General features: G+C 52.1%; 1 protein-coding gene across 3 annotated transcripts in view; it reads left to right on the top strand.

Moving 5' to 3' along the window:
* Window positions 1-20,860, top strand: part of Gnao1 (G protein subunit alpha o1) — a 150,917-nt gene extending 130,057 nt beyond the window's left edge. Inside the window, exons 5-9 of one of the 3 annotated variants that reach the window (XM_028770429.1) lie at window positions 1,289-1,417; window positions 2,243-2,372; window positions 14,993-15,146; window positions 18,452-18,667; window positions 19,586-20,860. In XM_028770429.1, coding sequence (XP_028626262.1) covers window positions 1,289-1,417; window positions 2,243-2,372; window positions 14,993-15,146; window positions 18,452-18,639 — 601 coding nt within the window. In that variant the 3' untranslated portion in view covers window positions 18,640-18,667; window positions 19,586-20,860. Of the gene's footprint in view, window positions 1-1,288; window positions 1,418-2,242; window positions 2,373-6,083; window positions 6,238-8,185; window positions 9,063-14,992; window positions 15,147-18,451; window positions 18,874-19,585 lie in introns of those variants that run through there. The other 2 variants (XM_028770428.1, XM_028770427.1) reach the window with 2 other exon arrangements.
* Window positions 20,861-21,151: the final 291 nt, after the last annotated feature.

Below are 21,151 nucleotides of genomic sequence, written 5' to 3'. Positions count from 1 at the left end.
CCTTCTGTCTCAGCCTCTTGAGTGCTGGGACTGCAGTGCCACCATATCTTGCTTTCATAAATGCTATTTGAGGTCCAGTGTTGTGTGCTTTTAGGAGTTAAACGGGCTCTGATAAAGCTGTGAAAGTGCACAGCTCCAGAAGGAGCCATTAACATGCTAAAACCCCAATTAATAACCATGCCATACCACCCCACCCCAGCCCTGCCCCTTGTAGACCCCAGGCTCAGAGGGAAAGGGAGCGAGCCTGTTTCTAGACTGCTGTCCTGGTCCTTGCTCCCTTGGTGAACATAGCGCTTCTTCACCTTACATGAGACCCACATCAGTCACTAAGCAAGAGAATCCCATATAGACTTGCCTGCAGGCCAATCTTATGAAGCCATTTTCTTAATTAAGATTCCCTCTTCCCAGATATGTCTAGGTTTGTGTCAAGTTGAAAAAAAAATAAAAACCAGCATACATGGTTTGGGAGGCTTCGATGAGACTCAGTCAGCATAAAGTGAAAGCAGGGGCCAGCTTGTATGTTCAAAGGATGTTACCCAGACAAGAAAAGGGTCCCCCAGGCCAACAGGATCATGGAGCATAGCCTAAAAGAATTGGCCATTAGTAGTTGTGGACAAGGAGAATCAGCCACTGAGGACTGAACACAAAACCTTCCCAGATACACTCTGGCCTCCTAAGGAACCCAGGCAGGTCCAATATCACAGAACCACTCCGCTGCCTCAACTCCTTCCCTTGACCAGCCCCACTCTGCCTTCCACCAAGAGCATTCGGAGAACCCTGATTCCAAAGATCCAGGTTCCAGGGAGGTCCTACCACTGCTTGGCTGAGGTAGACCCCCCTGATCCCCACTTACAAGAGCATCAAATGGGAAGAGACACACAGACCTCTTGGTAAAAAAGAAGAAAGTATCAAATGGTAGATGGATGCTCCGAGCCTCTCAAAGTACCACAGAGCTCTAAGACTCTGGAGCCATGGGACTGTCTTGCACTGAGCCTTGGATTTTTGATGTGTAAAGCAGTATATTTGGCACCGAGAAATTAAAGATGGAACATGAGTATGTGGAAAGTATAGAACCTCATTAGCTGGGCATATGGGCCCAGCTCCTTTGAGTCTGAATAAGAGAACCTTAGAGACAGCAAGTCTGAGACCCTCATGCTCTCTCTTGTTTATCCCTATCTGTTGGTCCCACAGTCAACCTTGCAAAGGCTATGGCTGACATCAGACTTTAAAAGTAGTGAGCCTAGAACAGGGCCCGGGTCTATGGACTCTTGTATGTTGTCATCCCCAGCTACCTGGACAGCCTGGATCGGATTGGAGCCGCTGACTACCAGCCCACCGAGCAGGACATCCTCCGAACCAGAGTCAAAACAACCGGCATCGTAGAAACCCACTTCACCTTCAAGAACCTCCACTTCAGGTGAGGCCTAAGGAGATGGGGCTTGGTGATGGGTCTGGAGATGTGGCAGAGAGTTGAGGGAATGTTCATGCCCTGCCTCACCTCATCTGGATAGCCAGGTAGTGTCTTACCTCAAGGATTTTTCTCATTTGGTCAGACAGCTAGATACCAGAAGAAGTCCATCTGGGTAATCTGGGTACTTCATTTCTGCCAAGTTCAAAGACTAAAAACAGCAAGTGACTTGCTTAAGAGCCCCCTGGAAGAGAACATGGTGGTAAGCCTGAACCAGGTGGGTAAGCCCAAGCAATGCCTGGAAGGCCAAAGATCATTATAGTCTCAAAGTTAGAGAGGCTGAGAGAACAGCTCTCCTGCTCACGTGCTAGAGAACCTAGAGAAGGCAAGGCTAAATAAATAAATAAATAAGTAAATAAATAAATAAAAGAGTTTTCCCCAGGTGCAGGCTCTGGATGTTTCTAGGACCCTACTGGAGGATTTTTGTCTCCTAAGAGTAACCTTTACTCACTAAGTAAAGTCTCGTGACGCCTGTTCTGACTTCCAGGTCTGGTGTCTTAATTTCAGGTGAAACTAGGAGACGGAGAGGTGAGGCAGGGCTTTGAGTCAGTCTACCTGAGCACACAGTTCAGTCCTGGGACAGATCTCAGAGGTGATGAGAGCTGCCTCCAGTCCCAAGGGGCTGTGTCTAGTCTCCAGAGTGGCAGAGGCTCATCTGTCAGTCTGCTGGGGCTCAGAACGAGGTACTGCGTGCCCACTGCCCATCACCAGCTCACAGGATGCTACTAGCTCACAGGCATCCCGACCCTCACAGCTTTCTCTGACTCCCTGCAGGCTGTTTGATGTCGGGGGCCAGCGATCTGAACGCAAGAAGTGGATCCACTGCTTTGAGGATGTCACGGCCATCATCTTCTGTGTCGCACTCAGCGGCTATGACCAGGTGCTCCACGAGGACGAAACCACGGTGAGTGACCTAAAGTGAGAGCTGGCCACAGACCAAGTCGACCATCGGAGTCCTTGGGCCTCACAGACGGGCTGTGCCACGCACCCTTGCCTGTTCTGTATTGCCAAGGCAATTGTCAAGTGAAGAGACCACTGTGGCAGAAGCGTCTGGGGGCCTCCTGCTGTGGTTTATGTTGTCCTAATTCACTACAAATGACATATCAAAGTTGGGGTCTTGGCCAGGAAGCACCTTGTTAGTAATAACGGAGTCACAGAGCTGTCAGACCAGAAAAAGAAAAAAGAAAAAACAAAAATCCTAAGCAAATCCTACAAAGGCAGACTGTAGCCAAGCAAGGACATTCATGCAACAGAAAAGGTGGCTTTAGCTTGTCTGCCCTTCCTGGGGTAGTGGCCAGCCTAAGAGGTGTGGGGCTGCCTAGCCAAGAAGGACACCAAGATTGGAAGCATACTGGTGAGTGTCAAGTGTAGCTTTGGGCTTTCTCTGCCAAACTCAGTATCTGAGACCTGCCCCCTGGCTTGAGAGAGGGCCCTCACCTACCTTCCCCTTGGCCTCATCCTGGCTCTGCTGCCCGTTGGTATACTGTTAAGTTCAGACAGCCACCTTTCTGCCTGGGTTCCTGTCATGTGAAAGGTAGACAGTAATAGCACCAGCCTTGTCTAAGGCTGCTGATCGTGGAAGCGTTTCTGGCTTAGCAGTGTCCAGCGTGTGGGTATGTTATCACTGGTGATTGCCCTGAGCCAGATGCATCCACTGAGCTTTTCCCGTTTGGAGTTTAAGTCTGTGGACCTGTTCACAGAGCCTGGAAAAGGACCCAGGCCTCAAGCCTGGCCTACTGGGTCATGGGAGACAAACCTGCTTCTGAAAGTGGGGCTTGTGGCTGTGGGCTCACACTTTGGCGTCGGCCCTCCTGTCTGGAATACAATCAGACCCTTCACCCTGAACTTTTGGGATCAGCACCAAGGGTCACTGTTGGGGGGAGGGGTCTGGCTAGCCTTGAACAAGGCCTGTCTTCCTTATGAGTTTGATTTGTTTACCAGTCCAAGGTCAGTCATCACTGGTATCTGTGGAGGGTGTGAGTGAGCTCCGGGATACGTGCCGTGGGGGTACAGCACTGGTAAAGGAGGACCCGCCGTCTTGAGTGTCTTTAGGCCAAGCTGCTGGTAGGAGGGGTGGTCTGGACTTTTACCACGTGCTAGCTGGGATTCAGAGCTGTCTCTTGCCATGGCTGTGGTAAGCAGTGCTCTAGCCCCAAGCCTCAGTGTGGGGTGGGTAAAACATGCCCTCAACTGCTCTTGAACCCCAGACTCTGTGACTACCTGAAGCCCAAGGCCTTCTCAATTATTACATCCATCCAAATGACTGACCCAGTACGCGCTCCACAACTATGGGCTGCTTCTGTGCAACTAGAGCTATTGTGTTCTTGCCCTTGGCCTACCTTTTCTCCTGGCCATGTCTGGAATTAGATACTACACCCAACATGGAATTGAAAAAGAGTCAAGGAGCTGGAGGCCGGATGGTGGGAGACCCTTCCCACTGAAGCATGGCCTCTTCTTTGAGCCTGACCTGCCAGAGCCAAGGCCTGGGGCCATCAGCTGTGAGGCCCCACCCTCAGTCATCCCCAGAGCACAGAATAGAGCTAAGGGAACGTGGAGTGGGCACCAAGCCTCATGGACTCACATCTCCAGGTTGGCGGTGGCTGGGGCCCTACCTGCCTCGTTGTAAGCTTCTCACTGGCCTCACTGCTCTGCAGCAGCCAGGCCCTGAAGCACTGTCCTCCAGTGTGCTTCCTGACCTTCCTGACTCTTAGCACTTCCCCTGCCTCCAGCTCATTCTCCATTTTTCTTGCTTTCCTCCACAAAGGATGGAGGTAAGAACCTTAGGGAAGGAAAAGCATATGAGCCAAAGTCAGAACCAAGCTCTTCCCAGAGTTCTCCCTCCCCAAGGCTGTCCACCCCAACAGCCAGGGAAGAGAACCAAGCTTCCGGGGAACAAGGGTTGCCTTCCAACTTGCCAGCGGCCTACAGCCGCAGCTCCTGGTTGTAGTGGCAATGAACTAATACTATTGCTGCAGAACTAGCCGTCGTCGGGATGGGGAGGGGCGCGTGTGTGTGAGATGGACAGTTTGGATTCAGATGGATCCAATCCGAGGCCCGGCATCGCTCCTGCCGGCTGTGTGACCATACATTACCGTATGTACGTACACCTTCCTCAGGCTGGGCTGTGGGGAGATGGTGAAAAGTGCCTTATGGGCTAAGAGCTGGAATGCTGTCTGTCCGCGCAGACAGCTCTCAGTAAAAGGTAGTTCCACTCCTATGCCCAGATGATGTAGCCAGGGGACAGATGGTAGCTTATGGAGGCAAGATGTAGGCTCCAATTACCCAGTCCTTGGTCCTCGGCCTTCCCCGAAGCCAGCGATGCACTTCCCTCCCTGGCCTGTGGGGGAAGGTGGAAAGACAAAGATGTCTGGAGGCAGCTCCTGGAGCTAGGCCAGGAAGGCCCTACGGCTAGTGGTTGCCCAACACCGGACCAGCCACCCTGCCCGCTGCACCCTGGGACCCCGCGGGCTCATCTTGTCCTCGTACCTGCTCTCAGCGCCACCCAGCCAGGCCACAGGCTGCCACAACTTCTCCACCACCACTGCCACGAGCGCCTGCAAGGCCTTTTCTTACCAAAGCAAGGCCAAAACCATGGGCAGATTCTGAGAGACCCTCCAAGCCCAGCAGGTATGAAGCACCTCCCTCTGATCAAACATGAGCTAAGAGTTGAAAGCAGCAGGTTCTCAGGGCCCCGCTGGGTGACTTTGCTGTGAGTGCCAGCCCAGGCCTATATGCTCCATGCTGGCTTCTGAGCTGAGGCCGCCCTCCCCACACAGCCTTTTATCCCAGCCACATAGTGCCCATCACAAGGCTGCTGTCGCCTGTGTAGGTGCCTCCCTCAGCTGCCCTGGACTTCCTGAGTCTGAGACCGATTGGATCAATTTTTCAGGATTTCTCTTTTTTCTTCTCTTGTGTTTGCTGTTGAGTTTTTATCTTCCTTTCTGTTTTAATCTATTTTGCTGAGTTTCTTCTTGGGGCTCTCCTGGCTCCTCTTCTGAGAAACCAGCCCCAACTCCCAGCTTTCCCAGAGAGAGCTTCCCTCAGCCTAGCCATAGCCCAGTCATCCAACAAAGTCACCCAACCAACCAAGGCCACAGCAACATCACCCCTGAGACACTGTCCCCCTGGTATCTGCTTCCAACTCAGGATTAATTCGAGGACCTCACTCCTCGGTTAATGTTATTCAACTGAATGCGTGCACCCTCCTGATCTCGCTGGCAAAAAATGAATGAGACCCTGGTATGGACGTCTGCATGATCCACGGGCTCGTGTAGACCATGTTGGATGGTGGTTGTACCCCTGTCCTCTACGTGCATGGTGCATGTCCTCTCCAGGGACTGCAGCCTCTGCAGTGACCTCACTGCTCTGCCCAGGCCAGCTCTCTCTGAAAGGGACAGCACTCCTGACCCACCCCCGGCTCCAACCAAACCTGCCTGTGTGTGGAATGAAGCAGGGACATGTCCTGTTTGTCCATGTGGGCCCTCTGTCTCTGTCCCCAGTAATGCATTAAGAGCATTGGTGGCCCGTCCCTCTGCTTGTCTCGCTGTGTCATAGCCACAGTAGGTCAGGGTGCTGGGTACGGCCAGCCCTCACCTGTATCTCCACTCTGTTGCAGAACCGCATGCATGAATCCCTGAAGCTTTTTGACAGCATCTGCAACAACAAGTGGTTCACAGACACATCCATCATCCTGTTCCTCAACAAGAAGGACATATTTGAGGAGAAGATCAAGAAGTCCCCGCTCACCATCTGCTTTCCTGAGTACACAGGTAGAGCCCTCCTCACCCCACACAGGCTCCTGCAGCCACGGGGCAGAGAAGGAAACTGGTGCCTTTGCTGTGCTTGGGTATCCAGATCGCCCTGCAGAAACCACCCTTAAAGACCTGTACTAGAGCCAGGCAGCTAGAGCCTGGGCCCCTGGCTTGTTATGTCTCCATCTCCTGTGTAGTCCTGACAATCCTAGGGAGCTCGAGTGAGGGATCTATCAGCAGAGTGCGCACGCACAGTGGGAATGCACAGTGTCAAAGGGACAACAAACAGGGTCTGAGAGTAGCAGGGTCCATCCCTGCTTAGCCCCTGGAGAGAGGCCTAGGCAGACCACAGCCTTTCCACATAGGTTTCTTCATCCATGAGATGGGGGCTGTCAGTGGCTATCTCCCCCAACTCCTGCAGATTTACCATCAGGGTGAAAGAACCGCGTGACTATGCAAAGCATGGCACTCGCTACGCAGTCTGTGGTCAGTACAATTTGATGTCACTACTGCGATCACAATAATATAACAGCACCTCCCACATAAGTGACCACAAGACTGACATGGCCCATTGGTTGGGATAGACTCTGGCAAGCAGCAGGGCCTTGCCTATACTGGAGAAAGTGCAGGGACAAGAGGCCCGCTATCAGTGACCATGGACCCTGTGGGAGTTGAAAGTGCAGGGACAAGAGGCCCGCTATCAGTGACCATGGACCCTGTGGGTGTTCAAGACTGGCAGCCTGATGAGGTGGGCTGTAATAAGCCCAGGACAAGCCAGTCCTTGTCAGCTGTTCTCAGGTGACCAGGTCCTGGGGGACACAGATCCTGGCAGCATGGTCCTGTGGGTCATGGCCTGAGGTCAGGCAGGTGGCACACTGTTCTACACCCTGCCCTTCCTACACTTGCTCCTCGAAATCAGGCCAGTAGGCCAATAGGTAAGGACCCCAAGAGCATTCAGTTGAGGAGATCAGGGCTCAGCCTCCCTTGCCAGCCAGCCAGATTTCTTCTCCAGCTTTAAGATAGCCTGTGAGACCCCCTTGTGTGCTGGTCACCAACTGAGTCAAGACAGGAGGGGACCCTAACTGGGAAGAGACTACTAGCCTTACTTCCAGTCCTGATTTAGCAAACAGCATGGTCTGTTAGATATTCAAGGCCAGACTTGTGACCTACAGATATGCCTGAGATGGCTGGGACTCCATCAGATTTGTCACCTCAGCTCTGCACTGTGGCTCAAATTCCAGTCCTTGTCCAGCTCCTTCCTTAGCAAGTGATCCCAGCGTGGTCTATGCTAGCCCTGGATTCTTGGAAGCTGGGGTGGTGAGAGGAGGGCTTCCGTGCAAAGTTGAAGCCTTGCTCATCTGGTCTATCCCCAAACACCCTCTCCCTGGACTTACCAGGGAACCAGATCAATGTAGGGACACCTTGCAAGAATGTGAGCAGGTCAGCTCCCAGTTGTCCTAAGGGAACAGAGGACAGTTGTCAAGGAGAGAGAAAGGAGCCCACAGCACCTCATAGGTAGAATACATGGTCTTCCTACCTTATCTGCAGTGCCAGAAGGGTCCTTGCCCTCTCTGCAGTCTCAGACACACAGAGAAGCAAAACTGCTTAAGGCCAGGCTTCCGTCCCCCACCTGCAGCTTGTGGTGACACAGAAGCTCGTCTGGAGTTAGTAGGCAGTGTGGGAAGAATGCAGTTTCCCAGGCAGTCCTCACCCTCGGACTGCGGTCACTGGGATAGAGCATGTTCTGTTGCTTCCCACGGCGATCTCTGCTCTAGGCCTCCACCACCACCATGAGCCACTGTTGCTGGAGTTGAGCCCATAGGCTTCCTACTCTGTTGCTTTCTAGTGGTCCTGAGGAGGCTTTTGGCACCTGCTCCATGGCCGCTGGCCTGACACACAATGACACAATGGCCAGTCCAGGGCTTGGGTACCTCCACTCACTGACCCCTGCTATTTCATCTTGCAGGCCCCAGTGCCTTCACAGAAGCTGTGGCTCACATCCAAGGGCAATATGAGAGTAAGAACAAGTCAGCTCACAAGGAGGTCTACAGCCATGTCACCTGTGCCACGGACACCAACAACATCCAATTCGTCTTTGATGCAGTGACGGATGTCATCATCGCCAAAAACCTGCGGGGCTGTGGACTCTACTGAGCCCTGGCCTCTGACCCAGCCTGCCACTCACTCCTCCCCTGGACCCAGAGCTCTGCACTACTCAGATGCCCTGTTCACTGAAGGAAACCCTGGAGGCTGGCCTGGGGGGCAGGAGGAAGCATCCTTTGAGAATCCCCACCCTACCCGACTCCAGCTGCATGACACATGGGAACAGGGTTGGGCAGAGGTGTGGAGCGCCACCCACCACAAGGCCAGAGACCACTGCATGCCACCTGGGTGCTCACTGGTCAGCTGTGTCTCTTATTCAGAGGCTGAGTGGGCAACACTGCCATCTGGTTCAGAATGGGCATGTCCTGTTCTCTGTACTTCCTACTCAGTGTCCTGGTGTCTCTTCTACCTTGGTGATAGGGTGGCCGGCAGGATGACCCAGTGGCAGGTGCTGCTTGATTAGGGGAGAGTCAATACCATCTCTCAGCTTTCCTTAGGGTCTGTTTGGTAGAGGGCGGTTCCGTCGACAAAAGCCAACATGGAGTCAGGCCACTTTTGGGGTGCAAAGACTCAGACCTTGGGGAGGTGTTCTCTCCTCCTTCACCTTGGATCTTGGTCCTTCTCTAGGCATCTTCCCTTGCCCTTGGTCTCCCCAGGACACTGACTCCCCAGCACTGACTCCCGTGGGGTTGAGAATATTCCTTAAGACTGGCTGACTGCAAAGGTGTGCTGGTGGAAGAACAGACTTGTGCCACAGAAGTTGGGGGTGGGGCTGATGGGGTAGGCAGCTCTTTCCTGATAGGCTGATGTCTCTGCTCACAGGGGCTCGGCTGTCCTGGGTGGTTGTGAATTGACAGGCCACAGGCTTCAGGTTACAGACAGAGCAGGCAACAGCTTTGCAACTGGAGATTGTTTAGGCAGAAGCACAGGAGACTTAACAAGCCAGGCCCTGAAACCAATGTCCTGCTTTACTCCACCCTTGGTCAGGAAGTAGGAAGCCTTTGGTATATTCCTGGTCTCAGGGCAAGCAATGAGCCAGCAACCTGAAGGGTGGGCTCAGGAGGAGTGTAGCCCAACTCAGACATACAGCCACCCCCCTTCCTAAGAACCCAGGGAGGGAGTTTGCTGCAGAGATTCCTAAGCAGAAAGGGAGTGGTGTGGTTTTTGACAACCCTAGCCCCAGCTGACTTTGGACAGTCAGCACCTGTCCCTGCCATTCCTAAACAGCTCCAGTCAGGGACATCTCCAGTCAGATGGTACCTCAGCCAGTGGTTCAGACGGGCGCTCATGTGCCAGGCTGTACTGGAGGATGCAAATGTGCCCCAGGGCCGTCGGGAGAGGTCTACACCTAAAGGTATCTCTCTTCCTCAAGCTCTGTATTTTCCTGAGCCCTGCTCTGTCACAGGTCAGGCAGGACCCTGGCCCTCTTTCATAGTCCCATGGAGCGTGCCACAAGCTCTGGACTTGTAGGTTCTGACAAGAACAGAACTCTGGGTGGCCTAAGGAGACACGGGGACCTTCCCCAGTGCCACATGCCTGTAGGGGTGATCCTCTGGGGAGCCCACCCCAGTCTGGGTAATCCTCTGGGGAGCCCAGCCCAGTCTGGCTGATTCACCACTTCCCCCTCTACCCACATTTGCCTCCATTGTATGCATCTCCATCATTTTAGGACCCTGTGCCATGTCCTGGGGGTTCCAGAGCCTGGAGACCACGGTCTCAGTGACCTGCTGTGATGGCGAAGGCCAATTCAGTCCTTGGGCCAACAGCAGTTATTTCTCCGCAGCACCCCTGGGTGTGGCTACCTGTGTCCACAGACTGTAGCCCCAAGTTTAAAAGCACCTGCTGTCATGGGGTGTTGGCCAAGCCCCATCTTTTAAAACCATTTCCAGGAAGGTAGAAGTCACCACCCCTAGCCATCCCCCTATGGCTCCCGTTCCCCAAGCGGCCCCTCCAAATCACTGTAGCACAGTTGCTGGAGCCCTCAGCTAGAATCAGCCTGTACCCAGCTTCCCCGCTCCTGTCCCCAAGGCTGCCTTCTACTCAACCTACTGTGTTCAGTCTAGTGCCATGTACCGCTCTCAGCCTCAGGTAGAGAAGTCTCAGGCTGTCTACTAGAACATGGCCCATAAGGAAAGCTGTCCTGTCTCCCACCTGTGTCATCACCAGCAGCTCTGCCATGGGGGACAAATGTGCATGACAGATGAGTCTTGGCTCCGCCGTGGCTTTGGGTATGGGAGAAGTGTTAAAAATGACCAGATCAGGGGAATGGATGTCCCTTATGTGCAGTGGCCATGTCCCCAGAGGAGCCATGCTACAGTTTCTGAGTAGTCTAACTCAGCAGGCCAGGAGCCAGTTTCCAGGAAGAGTGCCTTCACCATATTCGTGGAACCGTGCCTGTTGCCTAGGTGCCTGTGGGCAAGTCCTGTGCCCTGTGCCTATGTCCATTCCGATAATCTTCCCTTTAGGCATAGGTAGAGGCCTCTGAGCCTCTGGGCCGAGCTGTGGAGGGTGCTGGAGGACTCTGGGCCGAGCTGTGGAAGGTACTGGAGGACTCTGGGCTGAGTGTGGAGGGTGCTAGAGGACTCTGGTGTGGGGATGGGGATGGAATCCTCCCAGTCTGAGCCACTCATTAGTAGCTCTGGCCTTCAGCCTCTCCCGATCCCTTCTGTGGATAGAGCCCCTGGGTCCTGGTGCCCTGTCCCCCTGTCCCGTCTTGTACCATGCAGAAGACCTCCATCATCTCAGCCTTGCAGCCCAGCCCCACACCCTGCTATTGGGAACTGGAGGCATCTGACCTGTGCGGTCTGCCCTGGATGTCGCCGAGCCCCCTGTTCAACCCCATACCCAGGCTCTCCACAGGGTCCCCACAGGGAAAGTTGATAGTGCTTTACCCCAGCCCTGCCTTCTGCAGAAAGTTCTGCTGCAAGAGACGTACCCATGGTTCCTAAGTACTGCATGCTACAGCCAGTGACCTGAGGGTAGGGTTCACTCTCCTCCTGACCCACCCCCCATGTCTCCATCTTGACACGGAGATCCACCATACCCAGGAGAGACACATGAACCCTCCAGATCCTCCCTTCTGACCTAGTAGTAGCCTACCACCCTCTTCTGAAGATCCTGGGGGCACAGAGTATCTTCTAGCTGCCACCCCTTTGTTCTGGGCCTCCTGCTAAGCTCCAGGTACAGCCCACAGCTCTCAGGAACCCAGTCCTGAGGCTCCTGCTCCATTGTATCTGGGCTACTGGAGACAAGTACCTTCCAGGCTGTTGATCCCATCAGGCTACAAGCTAAAGAAAGAAAGTTCCAGCATCCCAAAGAACAGGGCCAGGGGTGTAAGCAGGCTTCCCCACACCCCACCGCTCAGTAAGGAGAGCCTTGTATTCATTTGCTTAGAGAGTGGGGCTCAGACTCACAGACGCTCCCCCGTGCCAGATGATGGCCACATCAAGGAGGGAGCAGATGGAAGAAAACCAGAAATAATGGCCCCTATCCAAAGCCCTGGGCACTGTCTAGACAGAGTGCAGTATCCTATGACGGGCAGCTTTCTTTTCTTCCCCAGGCACAAAAGGCCACCAGCAGAAACAGTGCTCTTCCCAGAAGCCCTCAGGTCCTCCCCTCTCCTTCATCCCCTTAGCCTCCTCCACCAGCCACAGTTGCCTGCCCAGCATGGACGGCAGTCCTCCACTTCCTGGTGTTCACCCTGACTTCTGACTTGACCCCTGTGGCTGATGTGCACGCACCCTCAAGTCCCAGGCCAGAGGCCGGGCACCCCACGTTCCCCTTAGCAGAGCCTTCTTAGGTGCACCGGCCCCACCTCTTGACCCATCGCCATCACCTACCCTCATTAACTGTAATTTTGTAAGAAGAGTGACTTGCTGGTTAATAAATACTTAGTTATTGTAATAATTTATTGGCTGCCATAATGTATTTATTAGTCACCCACCATTAATAAAAAGTGCCAGCTCTTTCTAGCTTGAGTGTGATGTGTTGTGTCAGTGCCAGATAAGCCCACACAACAGGTTTTCACAGTCTCAGGACTGTGGGCAGTCTAGCAGAGTAGGCAGAGCGCTTCTGGGAGTGCTGGCCACCCTCCACGCTCCCAGCTTACCAAGGGCAGAAGAAAGATCTGCCCTGTGCTAAGCTGCTTCCCAGGCCCAGTGCCCGAGTACTCTACCACCTGGTGTCTCAGGAGAGCTAGGAGCCATGGCACATGCTCTGGTGCTGGTCACTGGGACACGGTTTTCTGCTGTTCTTAGCTCTGCTGCCACTTGGGCAGGTCATGGACTGGGAGGACTTGGGGCTGGGGAGGGCTCCCGTGGCTCCGTGCGAAGGCAGTAGTGGGCAGGTGGCTGCTGGCCATCTGTGACCCCTGACTTCTCTCTCTCTTTTTTTTTTTCAAATGGTGGTGTGTGATATGAATGTACCTTGCATCTGTTTCCTCCTGTAAATACAAGCTCTGTGCTCTGGGCATGTTGGTAACGGGCTCTTGAAGGATGGCTGTCAGACTGAGCATGGAATGAGTCTCAGTACCGGCGTGTGCTCCCCCACGGACAGCTCCCCTTCTCACTACCCTCCCAGAATTCTGTCCAGGCCAGAGACATGCCCTGACCCTGCAGAGCAGGTCTGTGTATATCCTTCAACCCCAGAACCTCTGCTAATCTGTGCTGCTCCCAGGACCTCAGACCTTGTTAATGCCTGTGGTCATTGTGTTACTGGACTCTGAGGGGACTATGGTGTTGGGGTAAGGACTGTGGTGGGCTGAGGCTCAGCAGGCAGGGATCCAGGAGTCTTGGTGACCTGGTCTTGAGTCCTCCAAACCTAAGTTTTAGCGACCCTTAAGAATCCTTCATCCTTGTTCCTAGCAAGTAGTCCCCAACTTTAGCTAAACTCTGGTGACCCATCTGTGATTTCCTTCTGGTCCTCAAGAGTTCCCAGTGTCTGCACTGTGCCCACCGCCATCTGTAGACTCAGCAGCGCTTGGGACATGGGGACAGTGGAGTTGAGAACTTGCTTCTGGCTGAGGTTTGGCATTGACAGCTGTAGGACATGGTGCCCCTGTGGGGTGGGATGTCTTTTCCTGTTGAATTTTCTGGGTCTCAGAGCTTCGGTATCAGACTTGCATTGGTTGCCAGTGTCACATTGCTGGGTCCTGAACATAGGGCTACATGGTTCAACCTCCATGAGCAGATTCACCAACAAGGATGGCACTGGCAAGTGAGTCGTGTATAAAGGACAGGGAGGCTTTATCAGAGAATAGATAGGAATGAAGGACAGTAATTCACTGCAGATTCAAGAGGCAAGATATTTTATTCTGTTGCCCAGGGGATGTGGGAAGCAGCTGAGAACTTGGGCTGTGCACCCCCATATTACCATTAACCATCAGGGCCTCTGCTTTTGTTTGTTGCGGAGGTGAGGGGGATGGAAGCCAGTGTCTCCAACATGCTAGGCAAGCAGTCCACCAACCCAGCCACACCTCTCGGGACTATTCTAGTCTCTTTAGGGTCCCAATTGTGTCACCTGATTGTCCCCTGATGAAGCTAAATGACACAAGGCAGGTAGAGAGCTGGGTGTGGTGCTGGTGTAAGGTAACTCCTAGGGGAATCATCTTTCTTAGCCTCCTGCTCAGACGGGAAGGCAGAATGGCCACCAGGCCAGCAGCTAACCCAGTTCCTACTCTTTGTTTCAGGTCCATGAGCTTCAGCAATGTTCGCCAATGCTCACACCCGTTCTGTCCTCCTTCCTTTACCTGCTAGAGAGATCTAGTGTAGATTTTTCAGAGCTTGGGTCCGGCCCCAGGTGATGAGATTCCCAGAGCTAGAACAGACTGTTTAGGACTATAAGAGAGGCTGCCTCTTTCCACATCTCTCTGTGCAGGGAGAGGTTCAATGACAGAGCAACAAGGCACTCTTCTACTGCAAGAAATAGGTGAATGGACTTGGCTTCCTGATGTAAAACAAGTGTCCCTTGCTTAGGATGAATGGCCTTCCTCCTGAAACTTTATTTTGGGTGCCCGTCACACTCAGCCCTTTACTAGACAACTTTCTGTATACAAGCTAGTAATTCATATCTGCCATGCTTAAGACTTTGTAGGGATGCTTGTGGCTGGTTTGGGCCCAGCAAGAGGAGGCATCTCCTGCCCCATCCTCAGAAATGACCCTCCACATTCCTTGAATAGCTACCCTCAAGGATGCCTAGTGATGGTCATAGCATCATCTTCCTGGTGTGTACCCTCCCACCTGTTATCCCATGAAAGAGGCCTGATCGGGCTGAGGAAGCAAGATCCAGACCCAAGGAGAAACCCCAACTGACACCAGTCCAGCACCAGGCTCACACATGCTTTAGAGAGACTGTCACATGGCTAAGGGGCTCTGCCATTCAGAGTCTGGGTATCCTAACCTCAGCCTCATCCAGAGAGCCATAGCTCTTTGGTTCCCAGGCCAGTCTCCCATTGGCCCAGAATGGTGGATACCTGGCATGCTAACATCAGATGCACCATGATGCATACCCACCTGTAGGCCTTATACACTGACCTCATGGAGGAGCCTGGGGTTCAGGGCCTCCTGGGTACTAAACAGCCCAGTCTCTCTTTACACCTAATTCTCTTCTTCTCTTCCCTGTCTCTGTGTCTCTCTCTCTGTCTTGCTCTCTCCCCTCCCCTTCGGGGCTGCAGAACCGCATGCACGAGTCTCTCATGCTCTTCGACTCCATCTGTAACAACAAGTTTTTCATCGATACCTCCATCATTCTCTTCCTCAACAAGAAAGACCTCTTTGGCGAGAAGATTAAGAAGTCACCCTTGACCATCTGCTTTCCTGAATACCCAGGTGCGTGTTATCCTGGCTCTGTAGAAGACAAACCTCCTGCCAGTCCTGACTGTGGACCTGGATCTCCCACACCCCAGCCCTCACCTTTGCCTCCATAAAAGACACCAACTGGAATCCCATAGCCTGTGGGCTCCAGGGACAGGCTATGCCAGCACTGTGCAGACCAGCTAGAGAGCAAGGGGCCAGTGCCGGAGACTGTCGGTATATTGGAGAAGCACTGAGACATGACCATTTGTGGACATGTCTCTGAGTAGGTAGAGGCCTTACCCAAGCCACGGGCATCATGGCAGTTGATTCAGGGATCAAGGCAAGGACAGGACCATTGGTGTTCCTATGCTTTTCCCCCCCTGAGGTCTCAGGACTTAGTAGGAAAGCCTTCCAGATTCTCATGCAATACCTATCCTCCCCTGGCCCAGCACAGTGACCTTCTTGTGAAAGGAAAAGGGCCAGTAGCCTGTGAGTACAGCTCAGGCCCCTGTGCTCTGCCACTGGTTTGTTCTGAACATACCACACCTTCGCCATCATGTCAGCTCTCTCCCCTCTCACACGACCACACGAAAGCTTTTTTTTTTTCCCTCCAGAACACAGCATTCCATGTATTGCAAGCTTTCTCCACCCCAGCCTGCATTTCTTCTGCCTTTGCTGGGTCTTTTTTCCCATTTTGTATGGTTCTCGGAGTAGGGGGTGGGAATGGATCACAGCCAGCCTGCCCCTGCTCCATGCCCAAAAAGCTCTTTCCAAATGGGCATAGGAGAGAAAAGCTAAAGGCAGAATAGATTCAATATCAGAGCCCAGCCCTCAAGAGACTAGACACTTTTAGGGATTCCTTGGAGCAGAATCATGCTGAGGACAAGATCAACACCATGCAAAGGCAGAGGGTGTATCCCATACTCCAGGAATGTGTGCGTGTTGCTTGGACCTGGAACTCACGCACTGACATAGCCCAGGAGTTAGTCTGTGGCACTGGTCTCAGGTCCTAGGGCCACACAGGTCCCCAGAGCCAGCCAAAGGGATCCCAACCCACAGCACAGGTGGATGATAGTCTCTCTCTCTCAGCCTCTTCAGTAGCCGAAACAGCCATGTGAAGAAGGCCCACCATCTTGTACTGTGGGGCTTGCAAAGTGCAAGGAGCAGAGGGAGCCAGTTACTTAATCTGCTGCACCCGATTTTTATCTGGGTGCCATAGCAGACCACAATGCCTCAGGATGGCTGGAGAAATGGTGAGAGACACAGGTGTTTGGTACCAGATCTACATAACTGATTGTCAGTGCTACCATGGTACCGAGGAAGAAAAGGCTGTGGAGACCAAGAATGACCCTGTGCAGGCTGAACAAGTGCAAAAACACCCCTAAAAGGCCAAGGAGGCCATGTCATTAAGCATGGCTCTTTGCAGCCACTGCTGAATTCCTTTGCCTCTGCAAGAATGTGGCCTGGGTGGCCAGTGTCACTGGTGTGGAGTAGATGCTGGATGTCCCCAGTTCTCCAGGGCCTGCAGAGGATACAGTTGGGTGCAAACAGCATAAAGGGATAATAAACAGTCACAAATGTTATGCCACCTGGAATATGGAGTTGTGAGGACACAAAACAGGTAGGAGGAAGCTGGTTAAGAGGTCAGTGTCTGAGAGACGGGATGGCCCAGGGTGTGCAAGGTAACTTTGTAAGAACCCCAGGCTCAGCAGATATGGCGCAGTGGGGCAGTACCTCCATCTGGAAGTCTGCCTGCTCTTCTTGGAGCTTTCCATCCGGGGAGCTCCTTTGACAGGGCAGCCTCCAGCACTCCTTACTCTTCAGTGGCTTTGCTGTAGCTCAGCACTGAATGTGCTTCTGCTCTCAGGAGCTCTGTGAAGGGTGGAAGAGGCTAACCCTGGCCCCACCTGGGGGATGTTCCACTCCTTCCCATTGGCCCAGCACCAGCCAGGAACTCCACCTTGGAGCTATCTTCTGTTTCAGAAGGAAAGAAAGTCCTTGCCAACCAGTGCCTCCAGTGGCCCATACCCCTGCCAACCAGCCTGTGGCTCATACCCACCAGTACACCACTGTTTCTGAACTAGGCCATATCCTAGCAGACCAAGGGAAATGGGTCACCTTCCTTGTTCTGTATGTTTCCAAACTTTTGTCATGGTCTATAGCATATGTTCTTCAACTAAGCAGTGCCTATAGAGCAGATCCAGGAATACTTAGATTGTAGCTGGTTGGAAAAGTCCTTAAACCGCCCACGGATATGCCCTGTTATCCCCACCCATCCTGCCAGAATCTAGGGAACCCCAAAGGAATTGTTAGGGACATTGTTGGAGTCCAATGGGTATCTCACATGATAATATCCTTTAAGCTTGTCACTCTGTTCCCATGCCCTGGCTACTTACCCAAGAATTGAGACTTCCTAGTAATGCCCCAGCCCACGAAGGGACCTCTCAGAGGGAGTTACTACATAAAGATAGACCATAGGCTGGCTTGATGTCCACCACACCTAAAGTACCACACAACCACCTCTTGGTGCCCCTCCTCCCTGGGCTTTGTTTACAGGTTTATTAGAATTGCAGGGTTAGGGATGGAGACAGCTCAGTGACTAAAAGTGCTTCCCGCTCTTCCAGAGCATCCAAGATCAGTTCCTAGCACAATCAGGTTGCCTCACAACTATCCATAATTCCATTTCCAGGAGACCCAATGCCCTTTCTGGCTTCCATGGGCACCCACAGTCACATGTGCATATACTCACACCCGCACATAGACACACACATAAATAAAAATAAATCTTAAAAAGAATCAAATGGGCTGGGGAGATGGCCCAGTGGTGAAGAGCGCGCCCGCTACTCTCCCAGAGAACCTGGGTTTGATTTCCAGCGTCCACACAGCGGCTCACAACTGTCTGTAACTCCTGTTCCAGGAGACGAAACATCCTTTTCTGGCCTCTTCAGACCAAAGCATGCATGTGCTACACAAACATACAGGCAAGCACACATACACAAAAAAGTAAATTGAAAAAAAGCACGATGGAGTTGGTTTACATTTCTGCTCTATGCCGTGGAAAGGTGCTTGCTTTACCTAGATTTGTTAATTTAGTACACTAGATCATCTGTGGCCGATGCCCTGCCCAGAGCCATCGCAGACACACAATACAAACACAGTAAGTAAAGCCAGGGTTTGGGTGGTTTGTAGCTTCCAGTGAGGCCTTGCCCAGGAGAATGGAGTGAGGTAACACTGCTGTTCCCTCCTGTCTCACCTCAGCCACTCTGCCTCCTGACCATACCGGTTCAGACCCAGGTCTCACTAGGGCCTCTTGCTTGTTCCTCTGTATTTTCCTACAGGCTCCAACACCTATGAAGATGCAGCTGCCTACATCCAAACACAGTTCGAAAGCAAAAACCGCTCACCCAACAAAGAAATTTACTGTCACATGACTTGTGCCACAGACACGAATAATATCCAGGTGGTATTCGACGCCGTCACCGATATCATCATTGCCAACAATCTCCGGGGCTGCGGCTTATACTGACCTCTTGTCCTGTATAGCAACCTATTTGGTAATGATTCCAGCACTCAACGAACAGCTTGTGTACACACACACCCACACGCACACACACACACACCACTAACCAGTGCAAGTTGGTAAATAAACTTTAAAGAGGCATAACATAACCTTATCTATACACAAGTATATATTAGAAAAATGTTTTTAGTTAATACTCAAAAGAGCTGCGGACAGAACTGACCGTCTCTAGCTTATCAGTTTTCCTGGGACAGCACATGAGCATGCACACATGTGGGTGCACACACTCACACAGGGCATGGTGGGAGCCTATAGATAGCCCCAGGGCTCTGAGCAGGGCAGGCAGAGGGAGACCTGGTTCTGCCCAGCCTGTCCCCCTCTGCATCCTACCACGAGGCTGTCTGCTCAGTTCTGCCCTGCTCCTCCCCAAATTCGAAAACCATTTAAGAAATGACCAACACCCGAAACATCCCTCTACCCCATAGCCACAACAGGAAGCTCTGAGGACCCTTCTCTTTTGGGTGGTGGTGGTTGTTTTATTTCAAGAATCTAGAAGAATCATTGCTCCGATAAATCCATTGTCTCCTGAGTTTTCTTTATTCATGGGAACAGGGAAAAATTAGAGAGATGGGAGACCTGGTCTGCTTTCTCAAATAATTCAGGGGAGGGAACACATGAGCCATTGCCCAAACTCGACTACAAAGTTTAAGCCAGATTCCCTCAAAGAGGGCCCGTGGACGAGGTGTGAGTGGTTGGAGGGTGGGAGGGGAGGCTGGACTGGCAGACCAGGCCAGTACAAGGTACAAGACAGGGATGGGCTTCCCTACCAAGGGCTCCCCACTGTGTCCCCTACCTGCACTCGTTAAATGTTCTAGGTTTGTTGGTTGGTTGGTTGGTTGGTTTGTAAAGTCAAAGAAAATGGTCAGACTGGCCCCTGTCTCTCTCTCTACAGACTGCTTCATGGACTCTTTGCTGTTGATGTTGATCTCCTGGTAGCATGACCTTTGGCCTTTGTAAGACACACAGCCTTTCTGTACCAAGCCCCTGTCTAACCTACGACCCCAGAGTGACTGACGGCTGTGTATTTCTGTAGAATGCTGTAGAATACGGTTTTAGTTGAGTCTTTACATTTAGAACTTGAAAGGATTTAAAAAAAAAACAACCATTTCTCATGTGCTTTGTAGCTTTAAAAGAAAAAAGGAAAACTCACCATTTCATCCATATTTCCTTTTTATTTTGAAGTAAATAAAAAAAACAAAACCCATACACGTCAGTACCCACACCCTCCCCCTCTCCCCACCCCAGATCGAAGGGGCTGGCCCACAGCAGCAGTACTGGGCCTGGTGCCTCCCAGGGCTAGGCTTTCTAGAAGGCCACTGGCCACTGTTCCCACCCTCCCCCATGCCTGTTGGCTGCGCAGACACCTCATGTACCACCAGGCAGTGGCAGCTCCGCCCTGCCCAGCCACGCGACTCCACAAACACACTCACTCAAAGTTTGTGTAGAAAAAGCACAGCTCTGGCAGGGGTAGCTGCCACAGACAACGCTCATCATGTATAGAAATCCAGCCCGATAGAAGCAAGTCACCCGCCCCTTCCTATACGCCCGTTGTGTGGTTACTTTTTGGTTTTTCTTCTTGTCCTAGTGAGTACTTCCCATGCATACCTGACCAGCTCTGCCGGTGTCTGGGGAACGGGTTGTGTGGTTTGGTTTGGTTTTTGTTTTTCCTTTAACATCACAGCCTCTGGCCTTGGGCAGAAGCCCTCCCTTGTGTGTGCCCTCCCCCTCTCCCTCTCCTCTCTGTTCCAGTGACATGTGTTCCCTCGCTCTCATGTTGGGATGTTTGTGCTGCAGATAAAAAGAACAAAAAAATAAATAAATAAAGTTTTTAAATACCACAAGATGGAAGAAAAACAAAAAAAAATTTAAAAAGATGGAATGTAGTGTTTACATTAAAGCCAGTTTTCATGACCAGTCCTATGTCATTTCTACTTGACTAGTATCTAACCCCAGACCTGTTCACAGTTTCACTTTTAAGACTATTTGCTGAAGACCAGTCACAGCCATTTCAATAAAGGAGGCGAAAAGGCTAAACACAAAAAATTAAAAATACAGAAAAAAAACTTGAAAAACAGGAAAAAAGTAAAAAAAATAAAAATAAAAAGCCCACGGGTCTTTGTAAGCCTTTCTATTCCCAACGGTGAGGTTTCTGTGACACCTGACACTGCCAGCCTACTTCTCTAATGGATTCCTGTGTAGCTCAATAAAGAGAATGTTTGTCTGTACCCGAGTCTCACCTTCTGCCTTCCAGACGATCGTCCCTGGGGTGGGCTTCGCTCCAACAGGAAAGGAGACACTCGACCACGTACCCTGGGAGGGTGGTGGGTCAGGAATTTCTCCACAGCATCGTCTAAGTCCCTCAACATTTTGTCATTGAGGGGAAGCAGTTCAGAAGCACAGTAATTGGGAAAAGTATCTTTCCTCTCTCCTCCACTTTCCCTCCCTGTTGTGCGCTCGC

The sequence above is a fragment of the Grammomys surdaster genome, unplaced genomic scaffold, assembly GCF_004785775.1.
Source record: "Grammomys surdaster isolate TR1022 unplaced genomic scaffold, NIH_TR_1.0 201, whole genome shotgun sequence".
Classification (NCBI taxonomy): Eukaryota; Metazoa; Chordata; class Mammalia; order Rodentia; family Muridae; genus Grammomys; species Grammomys surdaster.
The sequence above is the reverse complement of the archived record's forward strand: the minus strand, read 5'-3'. Positions and strand labels throughout refer to the sequence as shown.